The 26,151-nt window shown below is 36.5% G+C and overlaps 2 protein-coding genes across 6 annotated transcripts in view; both read left to right on the plus strand.

Moving 5' to 3' along the window:
- MIGA1 (mitoguardin 1) overlaps positions 1 to 24,802 on the plus strand; it is a 45,091-nt gene extending 20,289 nt beyond the window's left edge. For both annotated transcript variants that reach the window (XM_026854275.1, XM_026854274.1), the window contains 9 exons: positions 6,064 to 6,164; positions 16,364 to 16,482; positions 16,658 to 16,730; positions 17,061 to 17,147; positions 17,270 to 17,368; positions 17,700 to 17,834; positions 19,270 to 19,323; positions 21,086 to 21,202; positions 21,538 to 24,802. In XM_026854275.1, coding sequence (XP_026710076.1) covers positions 6,064 to 6,164; positions 16,364 to 16,482; positions 16,658 to 16,730; positions 17,061 to 17,147; positions 17,270 to 17,368; positions 17,700 to 17,834; positions 19,270 to 19,323; positions 21,086 to 21,202; positions 21,538 to 21,756 — 1,004 coding nt within the window. In that variant the 3' untranslated portion in view covers positions 21,757 to 24,802. The remainder of the gene's footprint in view (positions 1 to 6,063; positions 6,165 to 16,363; positions 16,483 to 16,657; positions 16,731 to 17,060; positions 17,148 to 17,269; positions 17,369 to 17,699; positions 17,835 to 19,269; positions 19,324 to 21,085; positions 21,203 to 21,537) is intronic.
- A 1,194-nt stretch (positions 24,803 to 25,996) lies between these two features.
- The window catches only part of NEXN (nexilin F-actin binding protein), a 23,008-nt gene continuing 22,853 nt past the window's right edge, over positions 25,997 to 26,151 (plus strand). For 2 of the 4 annotated variants that reach the window (XM_026853934.1, XM_026853946.1), the window contains exon 1: positions 26,024 to 26,132. The gene's annotated coding sequence lies outside the window, so the exon portion shown is untranslated. Of the gene's footprint in view, positions 26,133 to 26,151 lie in introns of all 4 variants that reach the window. The other 2 variants (XM_026853951.1, XM_026853947.1) reach the window with 2 other exon arrangements.

Below are 26,151 nucleotides of genomic sequence, written 5' to 3' on the forward strand. Positions count from 1 at the left end.
GATTTTTACTTGGAGAAGCTAAAATGATTACTTATGCACAAGCATTTTGTGCTGTCTTTGGATGAGAGCATTCAAGGTGATTGGTTTTACTGTTTTATAATATAAGAGCAGTAGACATATTGTTTTGGTTTATACATCATTAAACCTATGGTACTCAGCAGATAAAATAACTTTATGGACAAAGTCAGTATCTTGAAGGTCTGAAAATAACCAAATTATTATAAACTTTCCAGAAATTGCTATTATTTCTTTCCAAAGTAGTGTGGAAAATCTCTTGAGGATGATAAGGTTATTTTGGGCAAGTTCACCTTTTTCCAGATGACAAATATTGCAAATCAGTGCATCTCAGTTTTCAGGTGGATTTTATTGCTTGTGTATATAAATTCAATGGATTGTACTATTCAATTTTTATATACATTCTCTACTCATTTATATTTAAGCATGAAGACTCTATTATTGTAATCTGTACACATTCAGCTTTTAATTAGCTGGACTCCTTTTGTCTTAAGAGTAACATCAGAGAAATAAATACAGAACACAGAGTGAATGAAGACCATCTTGTATTTTGCATAATGATGATCAGGTGAGCGTCCAGTATCTTTGAAAATGGGTCTTTGTATGCCTGTGTGAGAGTATTGTAGTAGAATACTTTAATGTAGACCTTGAAGATTATAGCTGCACTTGGAAACAATTATGAAAGCTCTGCTGAGTCAACTTTTACTGAGGAAGTATGATTTGGCCTTCTATTTGCACAAAACCAGAAGATTATTCTCTGCGTGAAAACTAAGCTTTTTGTTAAGGATGTAATTGAAGGCTCAACAGTTAGCTCAGCCAAATCTTACCTTGAAATAGGTCTGTGAGTACTAGGAGGAGGGTGAAATTGCAAATACTAAGTCCTTGGTGCTGTCCTATACTCCCATTTTCCTCAGTTGTTCCTTTCCATTAGACTACTGCTTCAGTTGGCAAGTTTCCTAGTGCAGTACTGGTGAGCAAAAGCTGTGTGTTCACAGTGGGGGCCTACCTGAGGTATGAGCACATACTGACAGCCAGGCTGGATGATCATACAGCACTGGAGTATCTTTTGGTGGGTTTGGTGGGAGTGGGAGGAGTGTTGTTTTATTTTTTTTTAAAAGGAATCTATTGCTTCAGTTTGCATCAGAGTGGTCCCAACAACCATGAGACATGTTTAACTCATGATACATGCTAACATACTGGTAGAGTACAAGATTTGATTGAATATTTAAAAAAAAAACCCTGACCTAAATATATTTTTATGCTAAAGTCAGTAACAGCTTTGTTTATATGCAGTGAGGTGAGATTTCTCCAGCTATAGGCACTTTCTTGAACCCAGATATTTGTGTTACTGGAGAGTGTAAACACATAATTTACCAATAATTGTTAAATTCAGAATGGTCTGTGTGGATACCCTGCTCCATTACTGACTTGCCTTTTTTTAACCTGTAGCTGTATGACCCAGTCATCAGAAGGTGCTATCTGAAGGTTGGGATTGTTTTCTTTTTATAAAAAAACACATAAAGTAAAACTCACTGCTTTCTAGGTGCATCCTGTAAGACTTCATGTGATACATTAGTAGCTACTTGGTAGGACTGATGATTTTTTTTAATGAATATTCAGTCAACACTCTCAGAGTTATGACTATTTCTAAATGTAAATAAAGCTGCTTTTGGATGCTTCAGTAAGTGGTGACAAACCACTGTGCTTCTTGTGACTAACTAGAAGACTGTGACACATTCTCTTGAAAATGAATTATGTAGTAATTCATGTTTCTGTCCTCTCTGAACTTGATTATTGTAATTCCTTTCTCTAGGCATGAAGCCACACATCTAGGGGCCCTGACTAGCACACAACACAGTGACTGACTGTGTGGTAGCCTGGCAGAACACTGGGACCCTGCTACTCTTGGGGTACACTGACTTTTTATAAGTGGATTCCTTTACAAGGTTTTTACCTCTTCAGAATCTATCAAGTCTCTCCTTTCTCACCTGTCTTCCTGCTTGTGGTATATTACTGCACTGATGTTTCACTGAAGTGGGAGTGCTAGGGAGAATAGGAAGCCATAGCTAAACCATGGAGCTAAATTCCTTAACTCCCAGTGGGTTCTTTGACAGTGGGTAAGTGCTTTCCTTTTTTAACCTCTGCACATAAGTGCCAAACACCCTTAAGAACTCATGCCATGTTTCATTCAGGGTTGGAGGGAAGATAACATGTAAACAGTTTTCAGCATTTTAAAACATTATGTGAAGGTGACTATTTCCCAACTGTATGCTAAAAAGTTAGTTTATGTGCAGTTCCACCTCAAAGGTCAGATTTTTCTCTGAGAGTTTAGAGGGTTAGTTTTGTGGTCAGTCTTAACACATGGACCTACCAGACTAAAGACAAATAAATATTCTAGATTGGTACTCTGTGAATAGATGTGGAAGTAGCTTTGTTCTGGTTTGGGTTTTATTTTAGCTTGCTTAGTTTCAAATAGATACTTGTTTGCAAAATCTTGGAAAGCTAGGATTTTTTTTAATGTCCTTAATCTAACTTTAGAACCATGTATGCATTTTTAAGGCACTACAACCAAGAGTCTTGATGGCAGTTACTGTTGTCAGTATTGTGTCTGAAACTCTATTTCATCCTCTTTACAAATATAAATGAACCCAAAATAACTCCCTGGCTTCTCACATAAGTAAAATATATTTGAAGTTCACATACTCGCTAGTATTCCTTTCCTGAAGGTATTAGACTGCGTAAGAACCAGGGATGACTGCATGAGCAGTTGCAGCCGCTGGTGGGTGATTTCCTCCTGCAGCTGTTCATTCCAGGAGTCTCCTTGTGCTGCTGTCTCTTCTTTTTTTCATGTTCTTGTGTCTAATAATGTTCTCCTGGTACTTGCATGGTATGTACTTCAGCTGTAACTTAATTTCCACTCTAGCGTTTTCAGAATCGTGTGCTCTCTGCACAGTGTGGGTATTGATGAGCACCTGCTTGGCTAAGGGTATTTTAGGGTCTCGGGGTGGTGGTGGCCAGAAAGTTGGAAATAGCTGATAAGGCTGTTTTGTTTTCTTTGGGGAGGCTGTGCTTTGTGTGCACATATATCACTTGCCAAAGGTATTATTTCACTCAGCATTAGCAGCCTTTTTTCTATCTTTTTTCTTTGTCATAACATGCCACTTTTGTGCCTTTTTTTGTAGTAGTGAGAATTCTCTTTGAGTGAAAGCGGAGATATTCCATATTCAACTGACATGTTAGGTGACAGTTTTAGGCCCATATTAGAAGACTTGGAATTATGACTTCTTCAGCAAATATAGATATATTCAAAATCTTACTATCTTTAGAGCTTCATGTAATCTGTATCAGGCTGAATGCAAACTTTACAGAAGAACCTCTGATTCTGTAGTATTCTGGGCTGGAAATTCTGTAGTTCCTTCATTTACACCTGTAGCAGGAACCCCCTTATTTGCAGGATGAGGCTGTGAAACAAGACACACACCAATATGGTTAACAGTCAAGCTCCAATCTTTATTAGAAAAACAAGCCCTTATATATTCCTGTGACAGCAAATCCATGTGTTGCTCTGGCGCATGCTCATTTCAAAAACTCGTTCCTCTCAGCACTTTCAACAAGCGCTACTAAGCCTCCACAACTGGTAGATAAATTTCTGCTTTGTTATTCTACAGATTCCTTTCTTATCTGTTTCTTCCCTAATGAGTAAAAATACTTTCACTTTGAGCCATCCTTAATCTAGACACCGTTAGTCTTCTAACACAAGTGCGTCATTAATTTAGACATTGTTAATCTTCTAACTTGAATGCTGATGACACTTTTACATTGTCAGTGACACAGATGGTTTGCGACCCGGCATACACACCCACATACACCAATTATTTTTTTACATATATTTATAATAAATGTTAGTTAAATATCATTATTCCCATTTATATGTAATCAGTGACATAGCCCAGTGTTAAATACTTCAGTGTCCATTTGGGGATATATTGTCATTGAGCTATAAACTCATATATAACACCAACAGCACAGAAATTATCAGACAGTATCCAAAGACTTTGAGTCTTCAGTCCATGGTATAGTTGGGACTTCCCTGTGAGGGTGGTGGAGACCTTGGATTGTGACTATGTTGAGATATGAGACTACTTGACAGCTGCATTTTGAGTACCTAATCATTGGGTCCTTACCTTAACATCTTCATTAAAGCCATCAGCAAGATCTTTATAAGTATGGCCTACGCTTTACTCTTGTAGGAGTTCGTAATGTGCATTGCTACTTGTGAATATAGATGTTTACTTCTCATGAAGTAAGTGTTGCACGTTGCCTACAGACTGGGACCATCAGGAAATGGCACTTGAACCAGGTGCTGGAGGGCTTTTCTGGCTGTGAGGTGTAGAAACTTCTGTTTTAATTGCAAATTTATTATGGAAAACAGCCAAAAGGAGAGGTTCAGTGGAAAATTCTGCAACCAGGCTATACAACCTTGTACATCCTATGTTTAACAGTACTATTGCAGATTCAGCAACTGCTTCTGTGAAAAAGTTATATTAGAAAAGCATTTCATGTAATATTAGAAGGGGATTAATGCAAATTATGAGCTTGAAATAAGGAAACATCACGCTACCCATCTGCTCTAACCAGACCAAGCAAATGCTTTACAAACCACAGTTTGGTTTTCTGTTCCAGCTCTTCAGATTCCAGTATGTGATTGTTTCTCAACCAGCTTGGATGCTGCTGTACTTTTCCTCTTGGTTTTAAGAGGTCAAAAGAAAGAACAAACTATTAAGAATGACCAGAAAAAAAATCAGAGATGCTAATACGAGTATTGGTGTTGTGATTACAAGTAGGAATCTGCATAACTCAATCTAGTAAAATCTTTTTCCAAACTTTTAATAATTTTTTCCTCTCAGTTGATAGTTTCAAAGACAGAAATTTATTGTTATGTGCCATTTTTGAACTATCATTCCAAGTCCATAACTAATAAAACCATAACAACCACTGCAATAATAGTAAAGTTATGTGGATTTGTAGCATTTCAATTGATGAGTAAACCATTCCAGTATATTGGCATTTGGCCATTTTGCTATGTAACAGTGTTTATGAAGTATTGCCGTAGCAACAGATCTGGATGACATTGGGTAGCTGGTTGCTGGTGACTATTGGAAATAAAACAGACTTTTAGAAACACATGTGTAATGTCTGAAGGTAAAGTAACCCAAAATAAATGCCTGTGCTCTACTGAGAGTGTAGTATGGGGCACATAAAGCCAAAGTCTGACTTACTGACTTGTGAATTTAATCCTTCTGTGAAAGTGTTTCTCTATGGTGAAAACGAAGCCATGCATGCTAGTAATATGTGCAGCAGTTGAAATCAGAATAAAATAAAGGAAAACTGAGAAAAACTGTATTGCAGATTATTTTAAGCAAAAAATACGGGCTACTTTAAATGCTTTAAGAATTCTAGTACTAACAGGAAATACTTCAGGTTGTGTTATTTCAGTGGAAAAGCTTTTTGGGGAAAGAGGATACAGTGAAGATTAAAAACTTCACTTGTTCTCCTGAAGAACCAGCCAATGAAAAAAGGCATGAGAAGTAGAAGATGAAATTCATTCAAGTGATGCTGAAACCTGTTTTTTATTAATGGACTTCTATTTAGAAAAGTATTTCTTGGTTACTAAAGCATTGATCATTTGTTATATAACATGGCCAAGTTAAAAACTTAACAGAGAGTTTAGATCAATATAGCAAAGTAAGATCTTTAGATAGATCTTCGGAAGTCTATCAAAGAAAAGGCCAAACCCCTGGGGAAATATTTTTCTTCTCTCTATTCATTGCAGATAATGTTTGTAAGTCCACTTTAAAGACAGAAAAAACATTTATATAAGTTAGTGGGTCATAGGAGAATTTACTCTCATAGTAGTACAATGTTGTACCTTCCAACTGAAGTACTACATTGAAGTATACATGAAACGCACTTTCAAGACTTAAATGGAATTTTCTGATAGTCTAATAATCAGTTTTTTGGTTGTTGTTTTTTAATTTTATTTTAAAGATAAAAATACAGACATTACCGTAAAGGATAATACTGATGATTTCTGCCTTCGAGATACATTAAGCATTGCATCAACAGACTCCTTTGTTTCCACAGCTGAGGTAAGAAAGATTGCTTCTTTAAAGATTCATTGATCTATTTGAACAGTGAACAGAAGAACCTTATTTTTTTTGTTTAACTATTGTAAGCAGAGTGTATTTCTCTTATGCGGAAAAAAAGGCGCTTTCCTTCCGTAGTTGTAAACAGCTTCCTAGGAGTTTGAGTAATTTTAAAGTTTTTTGTGCATTGGCAGAATGTTTCCCCAACTCCTTCTAAAAAGAAGTTGCTTTTGAAAAATATATCGGGTTTTCATGAGTGAAGAATCACTATCAGTTGAGACTATAGTAGTTCCTTTCAGCATTAATTGCATTTTTCTATTCTCCTTTTTAGTTTTTTTTTTCCTATTCCCTTACTGTACTATAAAGATGTATGAAGAAGACTGTAATTTTTGGAGCTGGACTTTTTTGGAAAGGAAATTATTAGAAATTGACAGCAACCTATTGTAGTATATCCCATGCACAATATAATACACTTCATCTAACTTTCCCTAATCTTCTTGGATAAGACCACAAAGATTACATAAAGAAATAATCTTTTGATAACAGGGCATTGTCTAGTAGCTGAAATCTGCTACAGTTCCCCTGACATATTTGCAAGAATTTTATAAACAGCAACACCCTTACTTGAGTGAGGAGTATCTCCTTTAACAGTCTCTCAGGAGCTGAAGTGATGTTGAATAGTACTCTTCTCCAAATTACAGGAAAGGCAATTGGTCTCAATAGATACATTCTGTGTTTGATATTGCTATCATATATGCACTACAATCGAGCTGCTAAACTCACAGTTGTAAAAAGAGAATTGCCTACACATTCTTTGCAATTATCATTTTGACTGTCTATTGTTCAGTTTCTTTTCCATAACACAATTGCATTGATGTAGTAATTCACATTAAGTTGTGATGGTATGCCTAGCATTGTTACTCTTTCTTGTAAATTAGACAAGACCAAAATTCAGTCTTGCTTCTACTCTTACCAGCTCTGAAGAGGAGCTGTAAACCATTATAGTATGTACGCTTCATTTTTTTTCTTCTCACCAATGAACTTTTCCTAGTGTTTTCGAAAATATGTGAAGATGGGAATAGTCCATTAAAAAAAAAAAAAAAAAAAAAAAAAAAGACACCAAAAAGCCACAATATATCACCTCAGTGGAATAACCAACCTATCCGTAAGCCAAGTTGTCTCAGTATTTGAGAAAGAAATATTTGAGTCAAAATTGGCAACAGAATTGTCTATACATACCCTGAAAATATTCACATTCTGATACCTCAAAGCCACTTCTGTCAAATCTTCCTTCCAGAATAAATTTATGAAGACCTTCTCTTTCCAGTTGTTCTAGCCAATAGAACAAGCTCTCCTATCTCCTTTCTCAGATTTAATGAACCATCTATTAAAATTCTCAGCTGATAGGAGTCTTGAAGATTAACAAAGCCATAAATAACTTGAAGTTTGGTGTTCAAACTGGAACACCATCAAAATTCTGGGTTAAACATGTGCCACTAGGCTTAAACTACAGGGTCAGTTAGCTCTCTCCTAATAGCTGGGGCATCACTGTGTGGTGCAAGTAAAATAAAACTCTGAATTACTCTTTTCTTATGAATAGTGTTACCCTCATGTAAGGTTTTGTTCATCCTCTGGGGGAAAAATACTTTATATTTTTACTGCAAATAACGGTGGTAATGAGGAGGAGTAATAACTACTTTCCAGTGTATTTCAGCTATTTGTATAGAATAGTAACACTTCAACATAACTGGATTAGAACTGACATACCAGATTTTTTATTCTAGATATGATGATGTCAGGTAGCTGCTTCTTGCTTACCTACTTCTTTCATTTTTTTTTTTTTTTTAAATTTTTGCATTTGTGAAGAAGTGGAATGTTTTAGGCCAGGAAGTCCGAGGCTTTTCCAGCTTTGAATTTGTTTCAGCTAATGGGCAAACAGGCAGTTGTTCTTTCATCCTTTGCTACCCGATTGCAGTTACAATTTCAGTAACTATCCTAAACTCTGTGTGCTGATAGAAATGTTTAGCAAATCTTTTAAATCTGAAATTCATATATGTGTGTATCCTGCTGTGTGATTTTTATTCCCTGTGCCCCTCCACTGGAATCATTAGTAATTTTACCTTCCAGGAAATTACAAAGTAGCAGTATTTTTTTGTGGTCACATCATGCTACAAGCTGCATGTTGACAGTTATTCATCTTTCTTCTACACTGCATCCTGTCCCAAGGAGCAGGACTAAGTATTTTGTGTGATACTAGTTTCAGAGACTGGAAGCTATTTTCATGTTTTAGTGCTGACACACAGTCAGGTCAAATTTAGTTCACTACCCTTAGGAGAGTCAACAGCAAAGATAGAGGGAAATCTGAAATAGGACATAGATGTTTTGATGGAAATTGATAGGGGTACTGCTTAGGGGCAACAAAGATGTTGTGTATTATATTAGGACAAAACATAGGAAGATGGCTTTCAAGAAAAGAACTGTACAAAACTGGGACAGTTGGCAGAGTTCAAATCACATGCCTTTTTGATGAGCTCTACAGGATAGCAGTAGGGTATGCCAGAACTTCATCTTGGCTATGGCTAATAATCAAGAGGATGCTGAGGATCATGCATTTGACAACTTCTCATACAGGATTGTGCCAGTCTGGACACCTACAATACACAGGTGCTTGGATCCTTATGAAGATGATTTAGGCAGACAGTTGCCATCCCCAAGCCCAGACAGACTTCTGTTCCTAAACACACATAGGCTCTCAGAAGCATTGCAGAAGGGATGGTAAGCACAACCATCTGACTTAAGTTAATAATAGTGTATATTGTGATAAATAATGGTATTTTCTTCCCCATTTGAGACTGTCTGTCATCAACTTGTGTTTAGTATCCTGTTCATATTCTTGCTATCTCACCTACTGAATGATTAAAATAGCTACCACTTTTGGCAAGAACACATCAGTGACCGTGCCAGATAATGGTCTCCACCCTCTCTTTCCTGGCTTCTTTTCCATCTTTCCAATAGAAGCTCTTTCCTGCTCTCCCTGACAGTGTGATTCATTGCTGCCACTCTGTTGTCAGTGCACATGCATTTATCATGTCTTATTCTCATATCTTGACTAGAACTGAGTCCGTAGTTCTATTATCAAATACACTTTGCTTGCTTTATTAAAATGTTGACTCAGTCCAAAGCTTAGGAGATGTTTTTACACTTGCGAATAAAGCCTTAGCTGCTCTTTTTAAATAAGTAATTTCTGTAGTAAGGTTGTCTTTTTCTCAGTCAAATCTATGACAACAAAGCAGTGCAGGAAGGAGCAGGCTTTGACAACAGGGAAAGAACACCAGTTTCTGTATGCCTGTAATTATTTGTACATGGCACCCAAACCTTCAAAGTGACCGAAATTGAGTTTTAGATTGAGAAAATGCTCAAAAAGAGCCCTGTCACTGAAAGGTAGGGTTACCTTTTTCCTGGTTTCCAGACAGATATTTTATTCTTTTCCCAAAATAGAGAATACCAGAGGGAATAATGTTGACAAGTAATAGTAAGGTGTATTCCTATAGCGTTTAAAAGTGGGATGTTAGGTTTGGAGGTTTTGCTGTTTCAGCACAAAAATCAGAGAGGGGCCCTCCTGTGGTCCAACTGCCTTCAGACATGTGACGATAATCACTAATCTGATCTTCTCAGGCCATATTGTACTCATCCTGGTTACTTCACCCATGTTTATGTCATCAGTCCAGTTTGATGTAGACTATTGTCTTACCTCAAAAACAAATGTAGTACACCAGTCCTGCAGACTAGCATGCCCTAGGTAGCAAATTATGAGCTCCCTATTCTGACAACTTTAATGTGTGCCTCATATTTATAGTCTTAAAACATGAAGAAAGAGTGGAAAGAATTAATGGATGAAGTCTTTCATTCAGCTAACAGTAATACAGGTTCTTCAAAGAAATAGTATCTGAAGTACCACTAACCACTGCCTACTACTTTGGGCAAACTAAGAAGATTACATGATGTCCAGTGAAGCACAATATCCAGTAATAAAACTTGTATATTCATATCACCATCAGAAGCTTTCCACCTCCCAATAAATGTTAGTGGTGTTGTAGGCAATGGGAAAGTTCTGTTCCACTTTGAAACACTTTCTGTTTCTATGTCTTTTCTAATAAATTCCTCAAACTTCATGCTTCATTTGTGTTGGGTTTTTTGTTGGTTTTCTTTCCATTATTTGCCTTACACATCCTAGTAGATGTAGCCCCATTTAAAAAAATTGTATTGTGGGGAAAAGTTTTCCATGTGGCAATGAAGAGTAGTCAATGGGAGGATTCCATTGATTCCTTCCAAGGACAACTGTGGTTGGTTACTGTGTGGCTACGAGTAGGAAAACTTAGGCCAACAAGTCATTAAATAGTGCTCTAAAATCTTTAAAAACAATAATAAAATTTTAAAATCTGGAGTTGATCCTTGTCCTCTAACAGAAACCTTAGCTATGTATGATATTTGCATAGAATATTAAATGTTTTCACTTCTAGGACAAGGAGGAGTCATCTATTAGCCAGTGTGTTCCTATATTCTGACTGCTAATATTATACAGTTTTTAATTCTTAGGAAATATATGTAAGATTTGTTACAAATCCCTTATATTAGCACTGAACTATTTTTTGTATCATAATACCTCCATGTAGGTATTATATATGCAAAAACATATATACCAGACATAGCACGTAGCCTTGGGATTATTCTGTCCAGCAAGGAGTAGTACTACCACCCATGCCACAACATAGTGCGTTCACATTCGTCATTATGCTTAAAATTAATAAAGCTACAACAATTATTCCAATAAAATCATATTCTGAGTGTGTGTTTTCTTCAAATAAAATGTATCAGGCATTTTATAATATATACGAGTAAGTATAGAAGGAGATCCTGAAAATACATGAATTTCTTTCCTGTTTTATTCCTGATATTAGGAAGAATGTACCACTTTGTCATTTCAGTTTGTTAAAGTATCATCTCAAATATTTTAGTTAGTAATCACCATCACATCTTCTGACTCCTAAAACATGTTTCATGCTCACCCTGCAGCTACTTACATTTTTTAAAAAATACATTTTAAAAGATAAAGATATCCAGAGAAAGAGATCATCATCAGCCTTTTTAATATAGGATAAGCACAGTTTGTCAGAATTTAAGGAATGCTGACTGCGCCAGTAAATTGACCTTTTTATTAGGGGAAGCAAGCAAGAATTCCTAAGAGTTCTAGCATTTTTTATTTTTGTTACATTCATGCAGGTGATTATTTTGGTAGGCAACAAGGTCTTGCTGCACAGTTGAGAATTTTGTCTACCTATTAAAAACCAACTTGGTGGTGGCAAATAAGAATACTGAGTCAGTTCATTAGACTGAAGCAGTCAGGGAATCCCAGGCTTAAAAACTACTGCAAGTTCCAGATGTTTGATGCTTTACAACAACAGTTTCAGCATCTCTTTACTAGCAGATGCAGCCTTAAAGTCGAACTGTGTAGAGAAAACTGATGAGCATCTGAACAAAAATAATCCATGGTGTAATCTTCAGAGGCTGCTTTACAGCACTGTGTGTAGAAACACCAGTTATCACTACAAGCTTTGGAGTTTTGAAGGCATATATGTTATTTCATCATAATGATGTTAGGTATCCAGTGCAGGTCATCATAATTGTCCAGTGCAGTAGTCACCAACAATGATGGATCGAAGTAAAGCATTACAGGATTAGATTGCTGCTATAGGGTGATTCATCTTTTTATCTCTTCTTTGTCTGCATTTTCATATTCTTCTTCATGAAACTCCACATGACACTGAGGAAATAGCAGACATTTAGGGGCTGGCATGTCAGGTCCATCATCACAAGCCTCTGCATTACAACTGCCAGCACTTTTGGTAGCTGTGCATGGAGCACTTTTTCATCCTCAGTGGCCTGTTAAGAGTTTCATAATCACAGAATCACAGAATCGTCTAGGTTGGAAAAGACCTTGAAGCTCATCCAGTCCAACCATTAACCCAACACTGACAGTTCCCAACTACACCAGATCCCTCAGTGCTGTCGACCCGACTCTTAAACCCCTCCAGGGATGGGGACTCCACCACCTCCCTGGGCAGCCTGTTCCATCGCCCAACAATCCCTTCTGGAAAGAAATGCTGCCTCATATCCAGTCTAAACCTTCCCTGGCACAACTTGAGGCCATTTCCTCTTGTCCTATCACTTACTACGTGGTTAAAGAGGCTCATCCCCAGCTCTCTGCACCCTCCTTTCAGGGAGCTGTAGAAGGCGATGAGGTCTCCCCTCAGCCTCCTCTTCTCCAGACTAAACCCCCCCAGTTCCCTCAGCCGCTCCCCATACGACCTGTGCTCCAGACCCTGCACCAGCTCCGTTGCCCTTCTCTGGACACGCTCGAGTCACTCAATGTCCTTTTTGTAGTGAGGGGCCCAAAACTGAACACAGGAATCGAGGGGCGGCCTCACCAGTGCTGAGTACAGGGGTCAGATCCCTTCCCTGTCCCTGCTGGCCACGCTAGTGCTGACACAAGCCAGGATGCCATTGGCCTTCTTGGCTCCCTGGGCACACTGCTGGCTCCTGTTCAGCCGGCTGTCAGTCAACACCCCCAGGTCCCCCTCTGACTGGCAGCTCTCCGGCCACTCCTCCCCAAAATGGCAGTGGCTGTGCAAAAAGTGTTCATATGGAGTGACAAGAAAGGACTTGAGCTTTCAACTTGTGATGACAAGATGTGGGGTGCTGGGGCCTTCTGCTAACTTCTGATAAATACCGAACCCCCGTTGAGGAAAGATACATGGTGCATAGGGGTACTTAGTGGGGTAAAAAGCAGGTGTAGTTGAATACATATCATAAATGCATGCCAATCACATAAGGTAGTTATAGTGAACCATCTCATTTAAAACTAACCTTTCTCTCCGCTTTTTTCCTCAAAGGTAACAAGTCTTTGGATTTTTACAACAAAAAATTAATTTTCCTTTTGATGTCAGCCTGAGTTCTTATCTAGAAAACGTTCTATACTCTGTATGTTAAATATTGTATATGATTTGTCCATTTTCCTAATAGCTGAACTCTGCTGTGTTAGAAATGTGGATGTGTATTCAGAGCATCTTCACCTAATTTTATTTCGAACCAGGATGTTTATATAGACAAACTTGCACCTAGTTAATCTCAAAAAAAAAAGGCCATTACTGAATCTTTGCAAGACCGTTTAAAATATAATACTGTATGTTACATATATAGATATATTTGTATTTACATCTACATATAAAATATTTATATATAAATATATTTTTAAATACTAGAAAACATCAAAAGAAAATCCATGATGACTCCAGGAGCATTATGATGCAGCTTCAGAGCTTGTCTGGAAATCACCTTTTCTAGTTAAACTTAGAGGTCATTTTAGTGTCTGGTTTTCAGTTTGTTTTGGGTTTTTTTCCTCTCCTCTTTTTGCATGCTAAGATAAGTCAGTGATAGAGGAATTTGCACCCCCTTCCCAGATGTTGTTGGTTGGAACTGACTCCAATCTGTAATCAAAACCATCTTCTCAGTGGAAGAATACCCTTCTCTCCTGCATAGTAGCTGGTTGATTTAACTGCTTTCTTCATTTGAGTTCAATAATGTGCATTACAACAGTAACACAACAATTTTATTTCATCTGCTAGCATGAGAGGAAGTTTTTAAAAAAGAAGGGCTTAATATTATCAAGGGCCTCACCCAGCTCCCAGATTCGATGCTGATTTTTTCTGTATCAGATCCTATGCTAATCCGTAACCACAAAGGCTGTGATCTGGCATCTTCACGTGTTAAAGATATTACCATCTCGGGCTTGCTGGCAGCAGATGGAGATTACCTGCATCCAACTGTAGAAATCACATGAGTTCTAATTCACATGAGTCAGCCAGTTTGCCTTAGTATCTGAAGAAAATGATTTGCCTGAAGTTCACTAGAGAAAACTAATATAATCCCTTTTACCACAGAAATTATAACCTCCAGGAGAGGGGTTGCTGTTTACAAAGTGCATATGTGTTCACAACCCATTTCTTCTCATGCTTTGCAAATGAAATAAAGTAAATGGAATGTTTTATGGCTTCAGTAATAGCTGGATCAGGTAAGAAATAAATTAGTATACTTATTTGTGTTCTGTTTTGGTCATTATTTTGGAAAATATGTATATATTGTTCCACAGCTAATGCTTTCTTAATCAAAAATATAGAAAACCAAATTCTGGAGTAAAGATTTTTCACTTTTTCTTGTGCATACCCATTCTAACTATTACACTATATATACATGTGCATGTATATATATGTGTGTGTGTGTCTGTATTTGTATTGATTTCTTTCAGATGTAAGAAATAAATATATTCCTGTTTCTTCCAGTTGGTTATATTATTCCCTCTTATATATTTTCAATTCAAAGCTGTGTGGCTTCCTTTGTTTAATAAGAACACAAATTTTTAGGTGAATTGTCAGATACACAACACAGTTTGGTGCTATGATTAATACTGTTAAATTTTGGTCTTAATAGCTGTAAATCTTTTTTTAGGAAGTCAGCTTATTCTACTCTGTTCTTCCAAGCAAAACAGCTGATAAACAAATACATACTTTTAAAATGGAAATACTTTCAAGCTAGATGAATTCTGAAAGTGTACATTACTCACAACATTTTGTTGACCTTAAAACTTTTATTCCTTTACTTTTTCCCTATCGTCATGTCATTTAAGTCTCAGTTTGAGAACTCTATAGAAATCTGTATAGGAATAGAGATCTTTTGGTTTTTTATCCAAACAAATCAATTTAAAATGGAACCTGACAATTTCATGAAATTAATTATACGTATTTGCTTACAGTTAAAGGATACTGGTATGAGTGATTCAAATCATCAGTGTAAGTTCCAACAAATATATACTATCAGAATGTATTGTCAGAACACCAACCCCATACTGAAATATCTTATTGATCAACTTATGGATGTGCTTAAATGTTTACATGAACAAAAATAGGTATTGGCATATGATAATATTCTTCCCTTTAGCAGGCAAGTCTTCTTGGCCAAACTATGGTTGCTGTAATTGGCTGAACTAAAGTCTGTGGAGAAGACACAGTGGAAGCATAGTTCTTAATGTTCTTATGAAGTCTCATACCAGCACTTGCCTGTATGTCTTTCAGTGACAGGAAAAACTTTTCAGCACATATTTATTTAAAAATAGTTATATTTTAATATGATTTTTTAAAATCTGTCTAAGATATAGGGTAACTAATTTTATATAGTTAAATTACTGTGAGAATTATTTTCTGAAGATGTTTCTAGGCTCTGTTTTTATAGCCTAGAAGCACATTGTTTGTTTCCCCCATGCAAGATATTAAAAAAAAGCAAAGATTGAAAAAGAGTTACATTTTCTGGTTGTTAACTAAACCGAAGGACATGTAAGCCTCTGATTTTTTTTTTTTTTTATCATTAATAATATGATGTAATGTTTGCCGTGTAAATTGTAGCTAGCCATTGTTTTGTGGATAAAATATGATACCCTGTAAACAAGAGTTCTCTGCGTTATTCATGTGCTTTGATTTCTTAATCTGTTGTTGGTTTTTATTTCCTCTAAAAATGTCTATGAGTTCACGTTAATTTATGTAATAACCACAAAATTAAAACTGCAGATAATTAAAATTTTGGGGAGCTGGTAGTAAAGTGCTGGATGCTCATACTTCATATAATATGCTTTGGTAACGAGCAGACATTTACCAGCAAAACAAAAACAAGGGTGGGAAGATGTTACTATTTCCAGCTTCCTAAAAATTTGCATGATGCAATCATTCTGTGCTCTGTATCCTGACTTTTTTTTTTTAATATCTTTGAGACCCTTTAGATTTAAGTAGGCAAATTAAAAAACTTGACTAGGCAAATTAAAAACAAAACTAAGCTGCCTCCATTGTATTAATTAAATTTTTGAAACTTGAAACCTGAAACTGTAGCTTTCAGATTTTAAAAGCTAGAAAGTAAGTCTTGTTAGTAGTGTGGTGGTTCTCTTCTGATTACTAGTTGAGTGTTGCGCCTTTGTTTTAACGAGATTTAGAAAAGGATGCATCTTTCAGTAGAACATGAGGAAAACTGCTTTAATTTGTTTTACCTTTACAAAAATTATGTTAGCGAGCTCTTTGATTAACTTTAGAAAAATTATTTTTCAGCTTACGGAGCACAGAGAGGTTCGTAATACGTATGGTCTAGATTCCCTTTGCCATTGCCCATTGTATGAAGAAGCTATGCACCTAGCAGAAGAAGGCAAAATTTATTCACGAGTGTTAAGGTACTGGTTTATGTCTACTTATTTCCAAGTAAAGCAAGAACTGAAGTTAAAAATTCTACATAGAACTATTTTTTTAGAAGTTACTTGTACGAGTTGTTTTTTCTAGGAATTAGACTTAGGTGAATTTTCTTGTGCTTTTTTTAATGGTCTTTGAAAACTTTTCTATTTTACATAGGACTGAAATGTTTGAATGCCTAGGAGACAGTGACTTCCTTGCTAAGCTTCATTGTATTCGACAAGCTTTTCAGGTAAATAGTAAGGAGAGTGATTGCCTGATTAAGCCTTAAGTATGTGTCATTGAAACTATCAATGCATTACCTGTGCAAGCATTTTTTTATAGCATATTCTGTAATTAAATATTTTCTTGTTGCTTTTACATTTCTGTAATTTGAAAATGGGACATATTTGCAGAGGAGTCCCAATTTTATGATTAGCTTTGAACCTTTGCACTGAAAGCAAATTAGGAACTTGCCTACTATACTAGTGGTTATAATTATGTTAAATTTGATTGAAGTGTTTAAGGTCACTTAGTATAATCTGTGAATGAATATGTCTATATTTTCTGAAACCTTTTCTAGGTAATTCTTTCAGAAACAGCAAACAGAGTATTTCTTGCTGAAAGTGGAAGAAAAATTTTGTCTGCTTTAATTGTGAAAGCACGAAAGGTAAAAGCCTTTTTTAACTAATGTTTTACTGTTAATATAACTTCTGCCAGAATTCACTTTGCACAGTAAAAAAAAAATATCTCTTGTTATGTTGCTTGATACTCATTGCTTTTACTTTACAGAATCCAAAGAAATTTGAAGATGTCTTTGATGAAATGATATATTTTTTGGAACAAACGGATCACTGGGATAATACTGAAATGGAACTTGCTGCTAGAGGAGTGAGTCTGAATTTCTGAAAACTGCTTTTACCCTTAATTATGCAAACTGTAGCATCTAAAAATAAATTTTTACAGTTCAGAACTGTGGGAAAGGCAACTCTTTTTTTGTTTACACTGCTGATTTAGAGAAATGGCATCCACCATTGCAGTTTAGTACCAGAAAGCACATAATGTTTTTTTTAACTTCTCCTTTACTGACAAAGTGTCTTTACTAGTCATTAAAAACAATTACACATTTGCATGTTAATACAGAGTTAGAATATGGTGCATGCTGAATTCCACGGCTGAAAGAGAAACTAGGTTACTTAGATCATGTTCTGATTTAATATAGGTGAAAAACCTGAATTTTTATGATGTTGTTCTGGACTTCATATTAATGGATTCATTTGAAGATTTAGAAAATCCACCAATATCTATACAGAATGTAGTAAATAACCGCTGGCTAAATTCCTCTTTTAAAGAAACAGTAAGTATTTATGTGTAATTTTCATAATCATCATTCTGTAGTACATACAATAAGTAAATATAACATTGCTGTGAGCATTCTGATATAGAACTTCTGTATATGCTGAAACTGTTCTTCCAGCGATCTGTGCTTTATATTTTTAAAACACAATATAAAACCAAGAATAAATCAAACTGCAGGATAAAGACAGTGTGTATTTCCTTGATAACAGCATTAATTTTGAAGCAAAGAAACTACACCGTCCTTCACTCTAAAATCTAACTCAGCTCCCAGTACAACTGAATATGTACCTGAAATATTCCTCAAAAAACATAAACAAGATTTTATTACCAGGTTTTTCAAGATAGCAATTACAAAAGCTACAAGCCTGGTCCAAAATATATGGAGTGATTGAGTGTATTGGAGAAACTACTTTAACTTGTCCTGCAAAATTGAGTTTTCTCTGAGGAAGTGGAATTTTGGAAGGGAAGTTTCTGTTAGCCACATCTTAGGTATTAGAGACAGGTTTTGGTTCATATACCACAGTTTTAGCAATAAGGCACAAAGTTGCAAGCAAACAAAAGTAAGTAAATACAATCAGGGATTCAAGTGTTGATAATATTTCAGCTTTTTCAGATGTGCCTGTTTATTTGTGAAATAGATCTCATCCCTCTGCTACAGACATACAGGCTACTGCCCTGGTCAGCTGGTAGAGATACGATTGTAATTTCTTTCATTTTTATCTATAAACTGCCAGTTTCCCTTTTAATTTTTTGTCTTTCAATTGAAATATTCCCTCTAGAGGGAAAAAAAAAAGGTAACCTGCACATATTTATTTTTGTAGTTGTGTGATAACATTCTGTTTTGTGAGTTGTAAATGATCTTGCAGTACTGAAGGAGAATTAGATGGGGATAGTTATAGGCTATGAGGGGAAAAAGCCTAGTACTGATACTGGTATATTGTATTTCACAGGTCCATATTTGGACAAAACTCCTTAGCTGAATCTGAAGCTATTGCAGGAATGTTTTTGCTAAAATGAAAAAGGACATTTCAATGTGTTCACATACTACTTAATATCTAAAATAGTTACTTATGTCTGAGCACACACTTTGGTATATGAGTGGTCCTCAGTTAAACCCAGTGAATGTTGCTAACTGTTGCAACTGTAAAATCAGTCAAGGATGCCAAATCACATTTGAATTAAACTAAAGAAAATGTTGCGTTAGATCTGAAAATAACAAATATTAATTACATATAAAACTATTTATTTGCATCAGCTGATGTTTTGTAGTCTTAAACGTTGTGTTATCACATTGAGACTGAAGAAAATATATATCCCCAAAATACAGAAATACAGTATTCCACAGATCACTTCTTTTGAGATGAAAACTAATTTCTCTTATAGTGAAGTTACAGAGGATTTGGGGCTTTTTTTTTTTTTCTTTTTACATATAGGCTGTGGCGTCAAGCTGTTGGTCAGTACTGAAGCAGAAAAGACAGCAAATGAAGGTAAGTTGCCTAAGTTTCCTTGCAAATTATGTGGACCAAAATTACAAATCAGCTCCTAAGAATTTGAAGTTCTGTTTGTAGGTTTGGCAAAATAAATTACAGATCAATCCTTAATCCTGTAATCGTGTTTGTTTAGGCAAGAGGCTGCTAATTGTAGAATTTTAGCTCATGGGGCAAAAAGTCGTAGCTGAAAGGTTTTTCAACCAAGTTTAGATCCCATCAGCAGTGGTGGCAGTAATTTCTCTGACTTATGGCCCCACACATGCACCTTGGATTTTTGCAGACCAAGGTCATTAATCTTGTATCTCACCTGCTTACGCTACGTCTCCCTGCATCATCTCCACAGCTAAATAAAATTCAGTCCTGTTCCTTTACCTACCTGAAGTACCATCTTCCTTGCCAGTGGCAGGAACTCTATTGCAGCCTCCCTCAGCCCCCTGCTGCATCCTGAGCTCTCAGTGAAGGAACTCTGCAGATATTGAAGTAGAACTCCTCTGTGCCGGCAGCTCCTTACTTCGACCTTTGGAGGATTTTACTAGACCTAGGAGGCAAATGCCCCTCCTCTGTGATAGCCAGTCCAACAGCAGAGTTGAGGCTTGCTGCAGGACATCCCTAGTCATTAGAAGTGGTTTTGCATACTGCAGGTGAGGAACCTCTGCTCAAGTGATTGGCTCTGACACCTTTCTCTGATTCTAAGAAAAGCTATTTACGTGACTCCTAACTGATAAAGACATATTTAATCATTAAAAAAGTACCTTACAGTGGCAGTTGGTATTTTGTAAAAGGTCCTCAGCTACCATTATGTCTTAAGGTATGAGATGTTGCATCCCTTTATGTGTGTGTATATCTATATTATATTTTATATGAATAGATCTTTTCTACACTAGTTTTATATAAAGGAATTATACCTCCAAAATAGATGTCATAGTAACCTATTATTTTCATCATTATTGCACTGCACAACTAATTGCCTTACTCTGTAGTTCCTTTGTATACCAAAGTCTCAATATTTTAAGTTTGTAAATGTGTAACTTTACTCCTTGGGCCTAGTTCATCAGTGCTGCTGGAGTCATTCAGAAGTGGATAAAGTTAAGCACCATGGAAGTCTTTGGAAGAGAGAGAACTTAAATTTACTTACAGACAGTTCTTTATGTGGTATTTTATGTTTTAATTTATGATTAATTTCTATTTTTATTATTTTATAAATTAGCTGATGTAAAATGATAAATGTATGTTTATGAGTATATAAAATAAACTGTACATTCATATATGACATAAATTTAAACTATATTATATTTTATGAGTGCCTCTAGGTTGTAAAAGTAACAACAGGATGGACATTCACAGATACTTTGTGTTTTTCTTTAGACTTAAACATTGATTCTTGTAAGGTGTAATTTTTTCCAGTCAGAACTGCAGTTTGCTTACCTGCAAGGTTTCAACTATACATAGTGTATAGGGGCTTAAACAGGAATAACTGAATAAAATTATCTCATCTGTTGTATGGGAGTCAGAGCAGATTGTTCATGATCTTTTGGGGATTATGCCTATTAATCTTAAAATATTTAAAATACGAAGTACCAGTGAAGTAAAAACTTTTTCTAAAACATGACACTTGGTTGCCCTATAACTTAAAGGAGTTGAAGTTACTACAGCCCTGAAATAGCAGGTGTTTTAGGCTTTTCTGAAGATTAGTTTTATGTAATAGAGATTTATACTAAATTTAGTGTGTAACTTTTGTCTACAATTTTTACATCGCTAGGTGCCTGATGGATTTTTTGCACATTTCTATGCCATATGTGAACATATCAGCCCTGTTTTGGCGTGGGGCTTCTTGGGGCCTAGAAATTCCCTTTATGACCTATGCTGCTTCTTCAAGGTTTGCAACGTTTTTTTTAATTACCACTTATCTTCATTTAAAAAAAAACCCTTCCAGATTAAAAGAAATTGGGATCTTATTTATAGGCATATATTTGCATTTTCCTAAGTTTAAGACTAACAATAAGAAACCATGAAAATAAATATTTTCATATTAAAATTTTTTTAAAGCCTAGAACTGTTTTGCAAGGTCTATTTTAGTACACTTTTACCTTTGTACCTAAAGAATACCTAAATGGATGTTTTTAGAAAACATGTAAAGAAATAGCTAACATTGCATACTTCTTTTCTTCTTATAAGTGAATAAAGGTTTTTTCTTATTTTTTTTCCTGCTAGGATCAAGTGCTTTTCTTCCTCAAAGACATTTTTGATTTTGAAAAGGTGAGATACTCAACTATGGAGAGTTTGGCTGAAGATCTTATGCAACTGTTAATCCGACACACTGAACTTTTAATGGCCTATCTTGGAGCAGATTCACTGAGACATGTCAGTGCTTGTGTAAGTGGTCATGGGCATGTCATGACCAGTGGGCTTTTAGAAGCAAAAGTACAGTAAGCTTGAAATCCATGATAAATGAGATGGGAGTGCACTTTGACGTACTCCTTCACACCTATTTCTCTAACGCCGAAGCTATCATTGCTGTTACTGAGCAAGCATCTGAAAATGTATCATGTTGCTAAGTATGGAAGAGGACTCAGGGAGGTTAAATGTACATCTGTGAGAAGAACTGGTGAGCATATTACTGCATTTACCTAAATTAATTTTGCAGCTCAGCTGTCACTGTATTTATACTTAATGTATCCCAAAGCTTTTTTCCGTAATATATGGGTAAAGTTTATTTATGAAGTACTGTACTTTTGCACAGATAATTTGTAAGTGAAGCTGATGGAGTTGTTTCCTTTAAAGGCTTATAGTACAGAATGTTCATTACAGAGTCTCCAAATCATTGTGTGTCTAGATCTAGAAGGTGTTTTGACTGGGTATATGCAGTGAACATGCATATTCATGTGAACATGCAATAAAGTAACCACACTCACAAAAGTGAACATGTTTCCACTGCCATGAAATTACATTTGTGTGGGTGTAAGCAGTCACTTTGTACTACAGTGTAAAAAAGCAATGCGGGAAATGCAGGCACCTTCTGGGCAGGAATGACTTCCAGTATGTATTTTTTACTTTATTTTGTTTTAAAATGTCTAAACATCATCAAGGTGGTTGAAAGCACTTACTTATATTCAAAAAGCTATGCTAGCTTCACCAGGTGATTTAAAACTTTTCCTTTTTCTCAAACTCTTACTACTTTATATAGTGGTGGTAAAGAAACCAATACCATTCTCAGTTCATATGTAGCATTTCAAAATATATTTTTACATAAAGATGTATGATGAGATTTGTTAATCATGAAACAGAAATGAAGGTGGTGTTTTATAATTTAAAAGCATTTCTGTCTTCCCCCCTTCCTTGTAGGAAGTCAGGTGTCTATTTAAGAGGAAATTTAAGCAATTGTGGCCATCTGTGTGCAATGAAAAACCGTGGCTCAGGGTATGGAATCCTGAGCTTTAGACAGGAGCACAGAACAGTAAGAGGGATTTGCAGTGATGGTTTTTTCTGTGCTAGAAGTAATCAGTGAGGATGATCTTTGAATGTGTGTAAACTGAAGCAATGTTTCATAGTGAGCTTAGGCTCTTAAACTACATTTATATATGCTTTGCCACCCAAAATCTGCCCACGGGAATCTATCCTGCGTCAGGTAATACAGAGTAAGTAAGGATGGAGTAATTCGAAATAGTCGGATACTTGAGAAGCATGCTGCTCAAATCTAGCATATTGAAACAAACTTCAATTAGAAACGTTTCAACTTTTGTTGCAAACACAACCCAAAATGATGGTATTAGAAAAGGAGTGCCTGTGTAATTCTGTAGATTTTACTGAAGCTGACATTTTTCTCCTTTGTTGTACTCATTTGATAAATATAAAAATTATGAAAATGTGTCATATGACTTCTGTGAAAAGCCAACTGATTGTAGGTTATTAAAAAAAGTATATTTCTATGTGTAACAGAAGAGAAATTCCAAATGCTTCTGTTGGCCTATTTCCACCATTCAAGTCACTGGACTTGGCACCATGCTCCATGCACAAAGTGTATCCTCAGTGCTGGAAAGTGACATTTTTTTCACCCATCTTGTCTTAGCTTAAACATACTTATCTGCTCAAAAGTATCTGTATTTTGGCAGCTTTTTGCAAATCTATGAATGAAATTATGTGGAACAGTAAGTTGTGTTGTTGGGTTCAGAATCAATAGGAACAGCTGGAAATAGAAGTAACAGAGTAAATGGCATATCCACCGCAGAGGAGATTGCAGTGTGTCAAAAGAAACTGTCTGCTGTGGTTTGTCTGGTCTAATAAAATGATATAAGAAAATCATACCTTAACATTCACCACAGAAAGGCAGAAATGTACTTTTTCACAGAAGTAAGTGTATATTGAAGTGAGCCATTTTCATATTATTTATAAAAAGCTTCTGAAGAAAGTGCAACAGCATTGCACATGAGATGATAAATGTTTCCAGATAATTTAATAGTTGGTCTTCTGTCAAAACAGAAAGGATTTTTTAAAACAGAAGAATGAAAAAGGTCTAATGAAGCATCAATATGTTTAGAAGGTGGGTAAGAACCTGATAATATCTGGCTTAAACAAACGTATCCCTTTAAATCAGGAGCACTCCCATGCACTTGTAAAGCTCTCAAAAGTCCATAAAATTGGGTTGGCAATTGAACTGATGTATTTCCCATCCAAAATAAGAATTACAGTATCTTGTAGTGTAAGATACCACCAACAAATATTTGATTCAGAAACAGTTAAAAACGGAAGAAAGAGAGAGGGAGGAAGAAAGGGAGAAAAAGAGAGAAGAAGAGGGAAATGTGCAGGTTCATGTGGGTAGGCTTTTGATCACCTCTGGGTCTTTTTGGACCTTTTCCCAAAAAGCATTCATATGTTCTTCCTTCCTAACTCCAGAGACAGAACTATAAATTTAAATGGGAGATAGCTGCAATCAGTTCTTTCATAACCTAAGGTTTATACACCTTAGTTAGAAGTCATATAAGGAGTATCTGTTGATAACCAGCCGTATGGCTTAAGAACGTCAAAGATCCACCGTCTTTAAAAACATGAGTGCCAGAGCTGCACCAGAGCACTGACAGTATGATGCAATTCTACTTCAGTGAATTCATAATCAAAATCAGAATTTAGTTTATAATCTCCAAATTTTAAAACAGTTTGGAATGCCACTTTCCATGCTAATAAGACCAAGCTAAATTTAAAAGCCATCCTCTGCTGCCATAACTGTACTCCTGAAATTGGAAATGTTGAATGTGTAGGGATTATGCAAGATTCAAATATTTATATCATTTGTAATTTAGTTGGAATAATAATCTCATTTTTAATGTGTTCTTAATGATTATTATACTTCACTTTTGTAGTCTTTGGTTTATATCAAACTAAATGTGTCAAATCAAGTGTCAGAGTAAGTGTATTTGTGAACTTTCTATTGCCTAAATGAACTGCAGCTGTGTATATTAAATAAAATATTTCAGTGAAACAACTGTTGGTCATATAACTGTATTGAAATCTTGGATTTGCACAACTCTTGAAATCTAATGCAAAATTATTTAATATGGCAGGAGTTTTGTGACCAGTGAGTCATCTTGAAGTTGGAAGTTGCTCCCTGAAATCCAACAGAAAACAGCTATTACAAAATTTGTTATATACATGGGGGAAAAAAATGAAATGGGAACATCTTTTGAACTGTCTACTTTAAAGTGATTTTGTCAACCTGTTTAATTTTGCTTCTATTAAATGGTCCACAGCATTGATAAATTTTCAACTCATAGGCCAGTGATCCACCAAAAAGCCAGATATTGCTGTTTCTGGTCTTGGAAGTCAGAAAGTGATTGGGCTGGACACCTTAATAAATGACGAAACCCCCAGCCTGGGGCTGGCTGTCGTGGCTTGCAGGCAGTGTGCAGGCGTTGTGACACGGGCCGTGGTGGGGCAGCGGGCCCCATCCCTGCTGATGGTTCTCACCAGAATGGTTCAGTTGCAGTCATCTCTCTGTGCCTGTGGCCTCTTTTTCTCGCTTTTAGGAGATGAGTTTTTTCGGGGTTATTTCCAAACCAAACTGCTCCAGTGAGGTCCAGTTGTGGAATAAGACTTCCTTTGTGGGGTAATATAAATAATGAAACAGAGAATGTAAAGTGTCTAATGCTTACTGCTGTAGAAGGGCAATGTATATATGCTTTGATCTGCCCGAGTTTGGTTATATATGTGTTATGTATGTGTTCATCTGCTGAAAACTGTTATTTTACTGAGAGCCGAAAGCTGAAATCTTGTGCCTTTGCCTCAGAAACATGAATGCAGTGCTTTTGAGGGTGGTACTAGGGCAAAGCTCCACGCTGACCTTCAACAAACAGATTTTATGTTTTGATTTAGCTGGCCGTTGCTCAGATTTGCAAAGCCTAAGGTCATGTGGTTATCGTCCTAATATTGATAATCCAGCTGGAAGTCGGGCTCCAGTGTGGCGGACACAGTTCGGGTGAGATAGGAAGGAGAGAGTCCTGCACTGGAGCCCTTGCAGCGGAACGTGCAGGAAACCAGTCATCTTTAGGCAGGAAAAGGAATGTATTCAGATGTCATAAAGTCATGTTTCTGCCTCTGCTCTGTGAAGTTTCCAGAGAAAGGCGCTGCTGTGAGCCCAAGGCACTCTCCGTCTCACAGGTCCGGCCCCGGCGGGCTGTCACACCGCTATTCTTAGCCGGTGGCTCTCCCTGGGCCGTAACCCGCCGGCCGCGGCTATAAAGCCTCCCCGGGGCCGGGCACGGCCCAGCGGCTGCCGGCGGCGCCGGTGCGGGCCGGGCGGGAGCGCGGAGGCTGCGGTAGGTGCGCGGTGGCCCT

The sequence above is a fragment of the Athene cunicularia genome (assembly GCF_003259725.1).
Source record: "Athene cunicularia isolate RWA chromosome 8 unlocalized genomic scaffold, athCun1 chr8_part1, whole genome shotgun sequence".
NCBI classification, from domain to species: domain Eukaryota; kingdom Metazoa; phylum Chordata; class Aves; order Strigiformes; family Strigidae; genus Athene; species Athene cunicularia.